Genomic DNA, 14,325 nt, shown 5'->3' on the forward strand with positions numbered 1-14,325 from the left:
ACTTCATCAGTAACTGTAAGTAGTTTTGCAACATAATTTCTCTGTTTATAAGCAGAACTATAACCTACAGCACATGATAGCGGCAAACGTTCAGAACATCGGACAGAAAATAGTCGGGCAAGCAAATAAAGTTGCATTTTACATGAAATCTAGCACTTCACAGTCTGGAAACTTGAAGCCCTTTCCAATCTTCTAGAACATAAGCACAGAAATGAGCAGATGAGGATGCAAAACTCATGCGTGCTGGGCAGCACCTGATCAGCAAATCCCATGACAAACATGCTTCTCTACCTTGGCCCCAGTTCAAGGGAGAGCCCTCCTCTAGGCATCAGCTCACTGAACAGATAGGCCAGGCGACACGTTCATGCAAAGGAATGTCTCAAAGCAATACAGTTGGACACCAAGGACCACAGACTCCGGGGCAGTGTCACAAAAAGGGCAATTATATCCTGTTTCTATTTTGACAGCAGTCAAGATATCCAGGCTGCGGCCAGCATTGCCCCACCCAAAACCAGGGCAAGGTTAAATAGCAACAGCAGTTCCGAGGAGGAGGAAAGCTGCTCTGCTCCTCCCTGCAGCGCAGCAGAAATAGTAAGTCTGTCTCTCTGTAACTAACTTAATTTCTACTTTGCTTTGTTACTGAGAGGCCTCGAGATGACAGTAGCAGATGCCAAGCTGACCAAGCCAGTGGGCGAACTGGCTGAAAAAGGAGCCGTACGCTGGCTGTGCCCACGGGCTGCGGCTTTGCCTCTGCCTCTCGGCTCAGCAGCGGGGCACCGGCTTTCCTCGAGGCTGAACAGATCAGGACTGGTTATCGTTTATCAGACAGAAGGTGCATTTTTGTGGCAGAACACTAGCACGTAAAACATTCCTGCGACGAATACAAAGGATTAATATTCCCAGCAAGACGCTTTTATTTTTATTTGACCCGTTCAGACGTTTAACGAGGACTCCTCGATACACGAGCACGAAGTTAAGGACGGCCGCGAGCTGGGTTATTGGCGCTACCAGCCGCTTCCCCCGTCAGCTCTCCAAAAGCAACACAACCGCCGCCGCCTCCCGCCGGGCAGCGGGGCCGGGCTGGCAGCGGCGGGACGGGACGGGACGGGACGGGGCAGCCCCGCAGCCCCCCGCCGGGCGGGCGCGGGACGTGGCCGCGGGCACCTCCCGCGGGCAGCGCCGGGCGGCCCCAGCCCCGTGCGCACCGCGGCGGCGCCCGGCCCCTCCGCTCGCCCCCTCCGCGCTTCCCCACGGCGGGGACACGCGGGGCCGGACCCTCCCCCCCCCCCGCCCCCCCCCCCACATATCCCGGGAGCGGAGGGGGCGGCGGGAGCCCCCTCCCCCGTTCCCCCGTCCCCTCAAACTCGCGCGGCGGCCGAGGAGAAGCGGCAGCGGGCGCTGCCCCCGCTCACCTGGCTCCGGCGGCGGCACGGCGGAGGGGAGCGCGGCGCGCGGCGGCCGCCCGCGGGCTGAAGGGGGGCTGAAACCGGGCGGGCGGCGGCAACGGCGGCGGCTTCCGCTCGGCGGCCGCCAGGTGCGCGCGTGCGGCCAGCCCTGCGCCTGCGCGGCTCCCGCCCTCACCTGGCGGCCAGGTGCGCGAGGCCGCGGCCGGGCGGGAAGCGGCAGCGGGGCGGGAACGGCCCCGCCGTGCGCGCGGGCAGGGGCGCTCGCAAGCGCGCTGCCAGCTGCAGGGGGCAGGGTGCAGGCTGCGCCCCGCGCCGCTGCCTCCGCGCGCCCTCGGCTCGCTCGCCCAGACGCTGCTGGTGCTGGGAAACAGCGCGGCGCGGCCCGGCGGGCAGGACAGGGATGTCCCACACGGCGCTGCCCGCACAGCGCCAGGCTTCACTCTAAATACCTCTTTTACAGCGAGCACTTCGTTATTCCCCACTTTCCTTACCGTTCCCGCAGTTGCCGATCTCGGAGCAGCACGCTCGCAGGCTCAGGCCAGCACTGCAGGGCTGGCTGCGTGCAGCTTGCCGAGGGGCAGGCAGGTAGCTGCGTTTGCTCTGCAAACATGCGGTGAGCTGGCAGGCGCTGGAGTGGCAGCACCGCCACCCAGGGCGATGCCGGTATTTTATGACTAATTCTTCTTTCCAGGAACATTTTATCCGCCACAGAGTTCCTGCACAGTTAACACGTTCGGGTAGTGCCAGTACACAACCCTCCCTCCTACCTTTGCAAGTCTAAATGTCAATGGGCACCTCAGGCAGGCCTCAAATTCATTACTACATTACTAGGAGTAGAAAGATTTCAAAATCTGTTATTTTTTAACATAAAGGATGCAGGGATAGGAATACTTAATCGTTTAAAGGTCTAGATCATTCACTCTGCTCCTTTCACATGAGACAGTAACTGCTAAACACCAAACTACATGTTCCATCAAAGGAAAAAAAGAGAAATCACATATTTCAAGTAAGAACCCTATTTAGCCCTATTTAAGCATTTTAAAGCAGCTTGTTATTTCAAGAAGTCAGTTTCATTGAAAATTAAGTAGGAGGTAAAACTACAGAGTTTTCATGGTTGCAAGAAATGTAAAGGGATAAGGTAGTGATCTTAGTTCAAAAAAGTGATAAACTTCAGAGTGTTTTTTTTTCCTGCTCATCTTCATACACAGAACTCAGCAGCTCATGAGTTCTTTATGACCAGCTTCCTAAGAGACAGTACTCTACACTGCCAGCAGACTACACTGAAATGCTGTCTCCTAGATCACTTTCAAAGACAATTGTTTCAGAACAATTTCAACAAGTTCTCCAATAATATAAACTCTGTTTAAACTAGGATGTTTGTAAAGCTACTCACTCATCTAATGATTGATAATATAAAGGTTGAGGTTGCTAAAGCAGAGTTTGTTGATTTGTGAGCCTTTCTAGAAATTGCTGTAGTCACGTTTCAGACATGACTCAAGACAGGTGAACCTTGTCTGAAAAAAAAAAACAACAGAAAAGAACCAGAATAGTACGTATTCCCCCCCCAAGAATCTAATTTTGTTATTGTAACTAATGAAATTATTTTTCTTAATTTAGATCATCTTCCTAGTATTGGTACAAATCTGAAAATGCTAGGAAATTAAGATAAAAGTATCACAAGTGTTTTCAAATCCTCTGAAAGATACTCCAGGCATTCTGTACCTGCAGGGAAAAGGGGTCAAGAGAGGAGAGGAAGCAACACCTATGGCTTATGTTGCTATAGCTACAAGACGCTTAGGTTCCCAGTTCCAATGAATGAATCAATAGAAACCACAGCTTTGCTCTCCTCTTTTATTCAACAAAGGCAGAAGTGGAAGATGGGTTACTAAGCAACGACATACTAAAGACTGCAGCTCTTTGAAATCAGCATTACTGACTCCCCTCCATCCTCCCTCTCATCCTCCAGGAGCCTCTTCCATTCAAAGCTGTTTATTAAGAAAGGGAGTAAAAAAAAAAACCTACCAGGACACGCATCCTAAAATAAGGAAGTGTAAATGCAGGCACTGAAATTAACACTTAATTAGGTAGAGCAAAGAAATGAAACAAAGGCATTCCTTCTGCATTGGAAGTAAAAAAGATTTATTAAAGTCAGAAAATCTTAAATGGCTTATACAAACCAAAAGGGTAATGGAAAGGCCATTTCTCCAGGGAATATTATATTAAAGCCAGATTTTATCTGAAGGATTAACTTGAAGCCACTGCTTTTTTTTAATTGAAATTTGAAGATGTGCCTCAATTGCACTCTTATTTTAAAGATTTCATCCATATTAAAACATTAGTGGGTAGATGTGTTCAAGATGCCTAACAGACTCCACAGATTTTTTTACTTCCATGCTGTATCAATAAAACTCTCCACCATAAGGTAGCAAGGAAAAATCTTAAAGTCTCAGATTAATTTGTCAGCTAATTTCTGTATCATGTTGTGGTTTAACCCAGCAGGCAGCTAAACACCACTCAACCATTCACTCACCCCTCACTCCTGTGGGACTAGGGAGATAATTAAGAGGGTAAAACTTCTGGGTTGAGATTAAGGCAATTTAACAGGACAGAAAAGGGAAAAATATTATAACAGAATATACAAAGCAAGTGATGCACAATGCAATTGCTCACCACCCACAAACAATGCCCAGCCCCTCCCTGACCAACTCCCCCCCAGTTTTGTTGTTCAGCACCAATGATGTGGGACATCCCTTCTGACATTTTGGGTCACCTGTTGTTGCTGTGTCCCCTCTCAGCTCTTGGTGCACCCCTAGGTCCTTGCTGGCAGGGCAGCAAGAGATGCTGAGAGTGCCTGGCTCTGTAAGCACTGCTCTGCAACTACTAAAACAGCATGTTACCAACAATATTTTCATCCTTAAATCCAAAACACAGCACCATACCAGCTACTAGGAAGAATATTAACACTATCCTAGCCAAAATGAGGATGCATCATCATCATGACCTACTGTTAACTATCTTATGAAAAGGCAATGTGAGCATAAGTTGCACAGCAAAAGAAAGGAGGTGTAGATGCATTTTAGTTTCACCAATTTTGAACACATCTTGCATGTTTTGACATAAAAGCACCTACTTTATTCTAAGTTTGAGCTAAGTGTTATTCCAATGCTACAGAGCAAGCAGAAACACTGATCCAGTACAGAAAAGGCTGTGGATAAAGAAATGCTGTTTTATTAGAAACTGCCTTGAAATAGGCCATTGTAATTTCAGCAGTGGAGAAAAAAAATCCAGCAGATTAAGGATTCCCAGTCTGATCCCCACAGCCCAGCTTCCATATAATACACCCTCCCGCCTCAGCATTTTCCAGTTCCTTCTGTGTTCTCCATTCCATTTCCAAACCAGTCTTATCCCCGCCTCAATCTCCTATTTTTCCCCTCCTTTGTTGTGACTGTTACAGAAGGGGTAAGTCAATAGCATAAAGTTTCAAGGTTACCTGGTGAAGGAAAGGCCACTTAACTCCATTTTTCACACAAAACTTGCAGAAATGTTACACACCTGCACCTGAAAGTTTCCATTAATTTTAGTTTAGCTGATCAACAACTCAGAAGTTACTTGAATGCAGAACCTAGAAACTTCCAGTAGGTAGCATCACCGCTTAAACAGATTGACATGTATCACTTAGGAAACAAGGCTGTAAATTGTCCAAGACAGAGCACCCAGTTACTGATAGGCAAGATTAGATATGATTTTAAACAGTTCCTTGTGTAGCCTAACAAGGAATTGTCAAAAACAGGCCACCACCTCACTGCCAGAAAAAGTGACTTTACGTAATGTCAACATGGAAAGCTAAAACTTAATCAGGAAACAAAGTTAAGAAATTTTAGTACTAGTTTTAAGATTTGTTTTCTTCGTGCCAAAGTATTTTTCTAGTCAAATACATATAACCAAGGTATGTTTGAAAAAACACATACCACAGTGCACTGGCATTTTTTGTTTGGCATGTTTTCGAAGAAATTCTGCGTTACTGACAAAATGTCATTCACAACCTGCTGTTGATCCCTTTAAGAGCCACAGGTATGTTACATACACAAGAGACCACAATCCCATGTAATCAAAACAAAGCCACACCTGCTTTTTGGAAAAAGGTGAAACAAGCATTAACTTCTACACATATGACTGTACTGTCTACACATATGATATTGAGAGACTAAACCCTCCAAATTAGAAATGAGATATTTTTCTCCACAGAAGTCTGACAGACAGGTTGATAACAGACAGCATGAGTAGAGAATTAATACTGTGTAGAAGACTTGCATAGTCTTTAAAAGCCTTTACTGAATATTTTTTTAATATAAAATCTTATTTTTAAATACTACAATTTCATTAGAAATGAAAGTTTGAGAACAATGTATACAATTACTTTAATATTGAAAAACTGAAGTGTATTTACAGTATACATAAAAATAAAAGCATACTTTAGAAATTTGGAATGAGCAGTTTACTTAAACCAAGATCCAGCATCTCAACAATAAGCAAAGACAAAAAACCTTAACTAGGTTAGGACAGGCTGTTGTTTTGAGTGCTATTTCAAATGGATAAAAGAATACAGAATTAGTCTTTAAAACTGTAAATGCTGGAACTCAAAAGAATAGGAGTGCACTATCTCCTACATACCGTTTCTCTGAAACCCTTGTATTCACGCAAGTATTCTTATATTTACTACTTTTCTTTGAAACACACAGCAGTATAGATTACTTGCAGTACAGATTACAGTGTGGAGTGCATATTCACTTTTGAGAAATAGATGGGAAATGGACACTAGTGACTTCCTTCCTGGAGATACAAGTTGTGGAGTTGTTATCCAAAATACACTTCAGCAGTATTTTATAGAGACGTTTGTGGCCCTTACCTTTGTTATTTTTTATTTTCAGATGATGCTTTATATACCACACACAAGCAGTATTCTCTGCTGAGTAACTACAGTTCTTTTCAGGGCTGCAGATTTTTCTTGGAAATAAGCCAGATTTCTAATGCAATGTAACTGTATTCCATATTCACAGAAATTGAATTCCATATTCACAGTACATTTGTGCTGATATGGTCACTGTCATTGCAATAGTTTCCAAAGTGAGATCAAACAAACAAGTTGATGAGCTTCAAAATTTATTTTTTTTTTTTTAAGTCATGTTCTTAACGATGCACGGGCCTTGTCAAGTATTTCCTTTCTGATCTTCGGATAGTTTGGATGTGCTTCGAGCACCTGTCAGAAGACCAAAAAACATAACAGTTGTCTGAAAGGAAAGAATACTTGGATGGCTATCCCCCTCATCACTGAGCTTACACATTCTAAAACTGTCAGTAATGTGAGAAGTTTCATGTAAGAATGTATAAATATTTGTAGCTAGAGACTACCACATGCAGAGGTCAAGAACAACTTTACTGAAGACACATTGCATTTTTCCCACTAAGGTCACGGGATACTGTGAAAGGGAAGCAAGTGTCAAGGGCTAAAGCCTCTAGGTGGTTTGGAATGCATGCATTAAGAACAGCAGCCCCCAGAGACATTTCCAAGGTTGCAAGGATTTTCTCCACAGAGATAAACTGATTCGTTTTCACTCCCTCAGGCTCTTTCTTATTACACCCTATCCACTTTATCTTCTTGCCCTCCAATTCCCTCCTCTCCCTTATCCTTCCATTTAATTTATCATTTCTAGTTCTCATTTCTCCTCCAAACAGAAAATATAATTTCATTATTAATACTAGTAATTATATCAATGTTCACTCTGGCTCTAAAATTACAACCCTTTATTATTTTGCATCTAGTGTATGTGTTTGAACCACACAAAGGAATTTACTTTCTAACAATGTCTTCCAGTATTAATATTTTATTATTACCTTCAGCTACAATTCTGTATGAACTTACAAGTGTCAACCACAGAACCAAAAGAAGCCACTGCCACTTAAATATGCCTTCACATATGATAGCCAACCACATCTCTTATTTACCTAATGGCCAGGGAGCTCTGGATTAAGTATCCTTTACATAACCAATCTGCTTTAAGTGTGTCTTTTTCTGATGATATTACACTATTTTAGAAATTTAAAAAAGGACCATTATGTAAAACAAATTTGCTACAGCAGAGAAAGCATTAAACGCAAATTCTACCTTATGACAAATAGTGATCGCATCAACATATCTCTTCCCTTTCAGGTAATTGAAAGCCAGCTTGTAGCCTGTAAGTGTACAGAGAAAGGTGACAATTTCAATTTCCATATTAAATTAGTAAAATATCACATTAAAGCTTTTTTTAATCACCATATGTTTCTATAGTTAGTATATTTGTTTTCAAATATTCTCTCATCTAAGACTGTAAATATCAAGATTTCTACTAGAAGTCACTTTAAATAGTAGAGGAATTTCCTTTACACACTGATAAATGGCTCATTTGGAATCAAAAGGAGACATTTTGGAGATCATGTTTTTTTCTACAGAGTATAAGTAACGGCTGTCTTCCTTCAACTAATGTGGTACCCCACAGGGTTTCCCAGTGTGACCTGCCATGTTCTTTGTTAAGAAAATAAAGAATTCCATTATTAAAGGGCAAAAAGTCACAATACCAAAAACAAACTAGGAAATTAAAATGCTATTCTGTTCCACTGTCAGCAGACAACAGATAAAGTTCAGTCACAAGGAATAGTTAAGTCCCATAGCAACACATCAGGCTGATATTTTCCAGGTAAAAGGTATTTTCCCAAAGATAGAAAAAACAAAATGAGATTTTTAAACATATAAGTTTCATAAAGGGCTTCCTATATTAAGTAGTCTACAAGTATAACAGTCTAGCTTAACTTCAATTAACCACCCCAACTAGAAGTTGAGTACAATCTCGAGTTTTCAGCTTATGATGAATTTTAAGTTAAGTATTTAAATCCATTTAAATAGTTTTTGAAATCTTAATTCATATATATATATAACCTGTAAAAAAAATAGTAGTAAACAAGTCAATGATTTACCACCCTCAGATAATAGGATAGGTATAAAGGTTGTCTACTACAGCTAGTACATACTGCATTACTATAAAAATATAATATTCCAAATGAATACTGTACATATAGACAGCATATAATTGCCAGCTCTAAGTTTCCTAAGAGTTCATGACCAAACCTCATACTAAAATCAGTAAGATGAGATTTCTTAGTTATCATAGAACTTCCATCTCTTGCCATAGCGGCTCTCCTAAATGCTTAAGTAGACCATTAAATAGCTGCAGTAATAGCTGGAGTTTTTATGTGAGGGAAACCAGTAATTATTTCTACAGATGGAAAAATACAGTCTTCCAGGTAACAGTAGTGCTTTCATTCTTACTGTATTGCCTGAAACGATACATATACATTACGTAAACATGCCTATTGTTGGATTTGTTTGGTTTCCATATCTCCAGGCCATCTCATAATTCATTGCTGCATCTTTATATGCTTGCTCCTTTTCCATTATGTATCCCATGTATTCATAAGCCTTGCAACAGGACTGCAAAATATAAATATTCATTCAAGATTTTATTTAGGTTACACCTTTAAGCAATTACACCTTAATTGCTTAAATACTTCAAATCAGTACAACTGGAAAGCTTAAGTAATACTTGTACTACCTTGGATGACAAAACAGTCCTGATTTAAAATATCTGCAATACAGATCAGTTACATGGAATTTTGCAGAATGACATCCTAAATTAATCTGAGACAAGTATAGATATCAGAGGACAATGCAACTACTCCTTCAAAAATATTTAGTGCCTCCAAGAACTCTGTAGCTACATTTCAGTTACTAAGTAAAAGTACTAAGCACAAGAAAACCTAAGCAAAGCTATCGTTACACATACATCAATTTAATTCCATATTTTTTTTTAATATGAAATTTCAACTAATTCATACAGGAATATTGTGTTTAATGTATCAAGCAGAAAAAAGTTATGAAATTAAACAACTACTACAGGACTGTATTGTTAAGAGCTTATATTGCCATGTTGCCCATAGCTCAAATAATTCAAGAGAAAAAAATAAGGCTTGTATGAAGATAGATACCTCATTTACAAAAGCAGACCAAAGAAATATTGATATATAGAGTATATTCTTTGTTTAACTTCACTCTTTTTTAGTTAAGCTTCCAAAGCAATGACAAGATCTCACATCAGAGCATTCTGGAACAAACAGCATAGCCATGCCTGGAGCTCTTTTTTCTAAAGAAAATCTGCACTGTGTAAACGGTATCCCAAGCTTTTAGTATAATATCTACACAAAACTAGACTACTGGATGGGCCACAGGGGAAGGAAAATGAAACAGATGGAACAGCTTGATGAGGAAAAAGGCAAAAATGAGGAAAACAACACAAGATGTAAGATCTATTCCTGTGCCATGCCTGTTCCATGTTTCAAATGCAAACTAACCAGTTACATGAATTAAAATATTACTAATGTGCAGTCACTTACCCTGTTATGACGAAGACATCGTTTTAATAATTCACCTGCCATATCATATTTTGAAGACTGAATATATATATCTGCAAGCAGAAGCCAACTCTTTTCAAACTCCTCTGCATCAATGGGATTCCAGTTCATTTTTGCAATTCGTTTTAACTGATTTCTGGCTCGTGGAGTCTGTTTCAAGATCATGTAGGCTGTGGCCATTCCCAAAAGTGCTGGTATATGATCTTTCTGCAGAAAAAGGCGTAGTGACCGTTTAAATGATTTTTGATTTTGCTTTCAAGAAAAGAAAAACCCTGTATGTCTATATCTTTCTGATACAGTACCAGAAAGTTAAAATAAAAGATAAATTGCAGGAACTAAAGATAGAACATCCAATCTTACAAAGATGTTTTCCATTTAATGCAATGCTTATTCTTATAATACTAATCACAATAATAAGTACTAGGTTAAATATTTAAGAGGCTGAATATAAGTCTGGCTGGGGTCACGACAACCTTCTCCAGGCTCAGGAAGTATTGAAAGCATCCACATATACTTCATCTCAACAAGAAACATCCTGATACAACTAACTTTTAATATACAAATAAATACATCTGATGAAACTGAATTCACTTGAAGTTGCAATACAAGTGTTTTCTACTTCTAGAGATCTGTGAATGTCAGTAACAGGGACACAGATTCCTATTTCTAGGTGTACAGCTCCTAGACTTGCAAGTCTAAACTACCTGTCTCAGAAAGCTACTCAAACAGGGTTCTTAAAAGCCACCATTCTGTGCAAGAGCCTCAAGCAAAAAAAAAAAAAAAAACATGATTCTTAAAGTCTTGCCCTTCCTAGAATGGTTTTCATATCCTGAACACAAGATTCTATTAGCAGCTAGCTTACAAGTTTCTCTCCCCCTCTTTGCATTCTTGGCTCACTACCGGGTGCCCTTGGTATTCTGCCTCTACATGTCTTTGTGGGGTTGTGCTGTAAATAGGCTTGCCACAGTGAGCTAAAAAAAATGCACACCCTCCCCCCCAACCCTCCTCCATATAATCATCAGCTCATCCCTACACACCACAACAGTCACACCTAAAATGGATCAATAACCACTAGTGCTTAACCTTCAAGCATGTTACAGTCTCTCAAAATGGAATTCGGTAATCACTTTTTTCCCTGTAATAGCCAAGGCAAGAGCACTTCCCTAGAAGTTTCTCAAGATGGAACTGGCTCAGTTCTCTTACCCTGAATGGATTAACACCTATTTTATGTAAATCTGGGGAGAAGACGATCAACTGGAGCATTCTTCATGCCTGAACTGTGCCACTATTTGAGAAACACTGCATATTCACTGAACTCTGAGCAGAAATGGGAAGCCAGTAATGGAGGCAGAATGACACATTCTCCAAACTGCCTTACACAGGAAAGGACCATCATACTCAACTCAGCCAGTGGGCGGAACACTGTAGTAGTATACAGTAAATGACTAGTAGCAACTTAGATATTTCTTGGCATTTTGATACACTAAATGTGTCTGTATATGTTTGAATAAAAAAACATTGAAAGGTGACAGTATTCTTTATTAATCCTAAAGTTAAGGAATACAAGTAGCTATAAAATAACGAAGAATCATATCATAAGAATGCATTTTATGCACATGCATTATCTTGCCCTAGAATTTAAATTCTGCTAAGTTGCCACGAAGTGCTTGAAGACACTTTATTGAATTGTTTTTGCTTAAAGAACGAAGGTACCATATATACTTGTATCATCAGACAAGCTGCTGGCCAAGACTGGTATCATGCTTTTGGCTGTGACAGAGTTAATTTTCTTTATAGATGCTTGTAGATGATTTGGATTTTTGATGAATAGTGATGACTAACAGATGCTTTAACTGTTGCAGAGCAGTTGCTGCAAAAAGCAGTTATGCATGATGGGTCCTGCTTTCCTGGAAATAGATGAACATCTGCCTGCTGACAAAGTAGCAAACTAATTTTCTTTTTCTTTGCATGCACAACTTTTGCTTTACCTAGTAAACTGTCTTTATTTTGACCCATGAGATCCCACACTTCTACCTTCCTAATTGTCTCTCCCATCCCACTGTGGGGGGAATGAGAAAGTGGCTGTGTGGTGCTAAGCTGCCTGCCATGCTTAAACTACACCAACCGGAAATTAAAAAAATAAAACAAGAGCTCAAACCAAGAAGCCTGTTCACATTAGCAACTAGCATTATTAGCATATAATTGAGCTGTAAGTTTGCAATCCAGTGCAGAAATTCTTAGATGTTATTTCAGCATATTATTTTCCTTTAAAATATTCTTTCATGGGAAAGAAATCTTAATATAGTAGCACTAAGACATCACTTTCTGAATGTGAACTATGCGACTAATTAACCATAAGTGTAAGGGAGATGAATGAGGAAACAAGAGAGGTTACTAACCTCAGCCACTACTATTTCAGTAAAAGTGTTCCGTGCTCGTTCAACATTTGATTTTTGTTTGGTTGCCATGAGACAGTAATTTTCCATGATTCGCAGCTGAATGTGACCCTGACTGGTCTGAGGCTTCAGTTCCTTCAGAAGATTTTCTGCTGTTCTTACAGCCAACTGCACAGACTCCTGCTTCTCTGTTGAATTACTATTATCAGAAAGAAAGCATTTGTAAAAGTAAACATTTACCTTCATATCTAAAACTATATTTTGTACACCAAATACATTGAGTTACTACAGATTCCATGCTAAAGGCATGCTTTTGTTACAGAAGCATTCTACACTGATTCTCTTCTGTAACAATGGCTGTTTCAACCTATCTACAACTTGTCTTTTAATTCTACAAGCAGCTAAGGTTCCAAATAAAATCCTCTATATTCTGTCTGACAGTGATTTATTTCACAGCTCTGAGTAGTCTCATACAATCTAATAGTATTCAAAACACTAGATGGGCTCAGAAATTCTAGCAATTTAGATGATTAAGACACATAATTAAGAGGCAGGGTGGATGGGTTGACAGAAGAATCCAAGCAACATATACTTCGTTCACTTACCTTATGTCACCATCTAGATTTTCAAAGACTTCACCACCTACAGTTTCATTGTCTGGGTTCAAACAAATTTCAATCATGTTATAGACAGCATTCTGTCCCCAGTCATTGTCCTTTCGAGCTTTATTAAAATGCCGGAGTGCATCATTTGGTTCACCTGTGTACCTAGACAAAGAATTACAATACTGTAATCTAGGCAAGTAAAATTTTCTGCCCCAAGTCCCACCCAAAACCCAAGAATTTAGAAGACAGATCACGTACATGCATTGATAATACAAGTTTCAAAAAGCAAGCATACTATTGAGAGAAGCTTGTTTTTGAAAACTACTGTTTTGTATGAGGAATTCTAAAATTTGAAAAGTAGCAGTATTATATCATTGATCCAGCAAGAACATCCCTTTAAACGAGCAGGAAATATGAAAGATGTATGCAAGATAAAATAGTATTGCTTTCAAGAGAAGTTAACTGGAAAGTATTTCAGAAGAGACAAGGAAGCCTTTCCTATAATCCCACTAACTAAAGAAATTAAGTAAAGTACTGCTATGGTATTTATTACACTATAATTAGCACCTCTGACAGGTAACAAGCACCTCTGAATGATAACAGATGACAAGAGACAAGAAAGTTAAATATGTAGCAATACACCAAATTGTCCTTATTTTAATTATAAACACAAGTACCAAAGATACAGTCCCTTGCAGTAGTGAAAACCTGGTTCAAGCTTTGTTCTGGAAGAATGTTTTTCAGCCATTAAAAGAAATCTTGGGACTTCTTCTAGCTTCCCAGCTCTTCTTAACAGATCAATTAATCGTGAGAGGGTTGCATAGTTATCTAAATACAAAAATGAATCGGGACATCATTTTAACTATTTGTTGTATGAATAGATTTACAAGTGAAGAGCCTGCCTTATTCTCCACACAAAAGTGATAGTGCAATATATAAGGCATATTACATAACCACAGATACAAGAAAAAGGTATCAATTGATACTTGCAACACTCCTAGAAAAACTGCATAAAGAGTGTAATTGTACTTTCAACAGCACAAACATTTGCTGTATCCATAACTTCTTTCAAAGTCCACTACAGAGCTTTATATTCATTATATTATTTTAATACTTTTTAATAGCTCTATCTCTGGTCATAATTTGCAAACTACTGAAAACAAGAAAATTTCTACTAACCTAAAAAATTAAAGCCTAGGATTTTATTTCAAAATATCAATTGCACGAAGTACTTTACAGTTCCAGATAAATAGCTAGTTGTATTTAGCTGGAGGTAAACAATCGCACTGCAGCAATGTAAATTGCTGAACACAGTGGTGGTTTTTGTTTTTAATATCCATTATATTTTAAATAGCATATTTCTTTTTAAACATACAAGTATTTTTTTCAGATTTGTGCCTCTCTCTCATTTGAACT

At 39.8% G+C, this 14,325-nt stretch overlaps 2 protein-coding genes across 7 annotated transcripts in view; both read right to left on the bottom strand.

Annotated features, from left to right (window-relative positions):
- The window catches only part of GALNT3 (polypeptide N-acetylgalactosaminyltransferase 3), a 53,248-nt gene extending 51,194 nt beyond the window's left edge, over nt 1-2,054 (bottom strand). For 5 of the 6 annotated variants that reach the window (XM_072040896.1, XM_072040895.1, XM_072040894.1 and 2 more), the window contains exon 1: nt 1,413-1,549. The gene's annotated coding sequence lies outside the window, so the exon portion shown is untranslated. Of the gene's footprint in view, nt 1-1,412; nt 1,550-1,897 lie in introns of those variants that run through there. The other variant, XM_038181869.2, reaches the window with a different exon arrangement.
- Nucleotides 2,055-5,718: 3,664 nt separating this feature from the next.
- Nucleotides 5,719-14,325, bottom strand: part of TTC21B (tetratricopeptide repeat domain 21B) — a 34,835-nt gene continuing 26,228 nt past the window's right edge. Inside the window, exons 23-29 of the mRNA XM_027462030.3 lie at nt 13,587-13,737; nt 12,910-13,071; nt 12,308-12,503; nt 9,891-10,115; nt 8,811-8,931; nt 7,570-7,637; nt 5,719-6,663 (exon numbers count right to left, since the gene is read on the bottom strand). Coding sequence (XP_027317831.1) covers nt 6,586-6,663; nt 7,570-7,637; nt 8,811-8,931; nt 9,891-10,115; nt 12,308-12,503; nt 12,910-13,071; nt 13,587-13,737 — 1,001 coding nt within the window. The 3' untranslated portion in view covers nt 5,719-6,585. The remainder of the gene's footprint in view (nt 6,664-7,569; nt 7,638-8,810; nt 8,932-9,890; nt 10,116-12,307; nt 12,504-12,909; nt 13,072-13,586; nt 13,738-14,325) is intronic.

Source organism: Anas platyrhynchos, chromosome 7, assembly GCF_047663525.1.
Source record: "Anas platyrhynchos isolate ZD024472 breed Pekin duck chromosome 7, IASCAAS_PekinDuck_T2T, whole genome shotgun sequence".
NCBI lineage: Eukaryota > Metazoa > Chordata > Aves > Anseriformes > Anatidae > Anas > Anas platyrhynchos.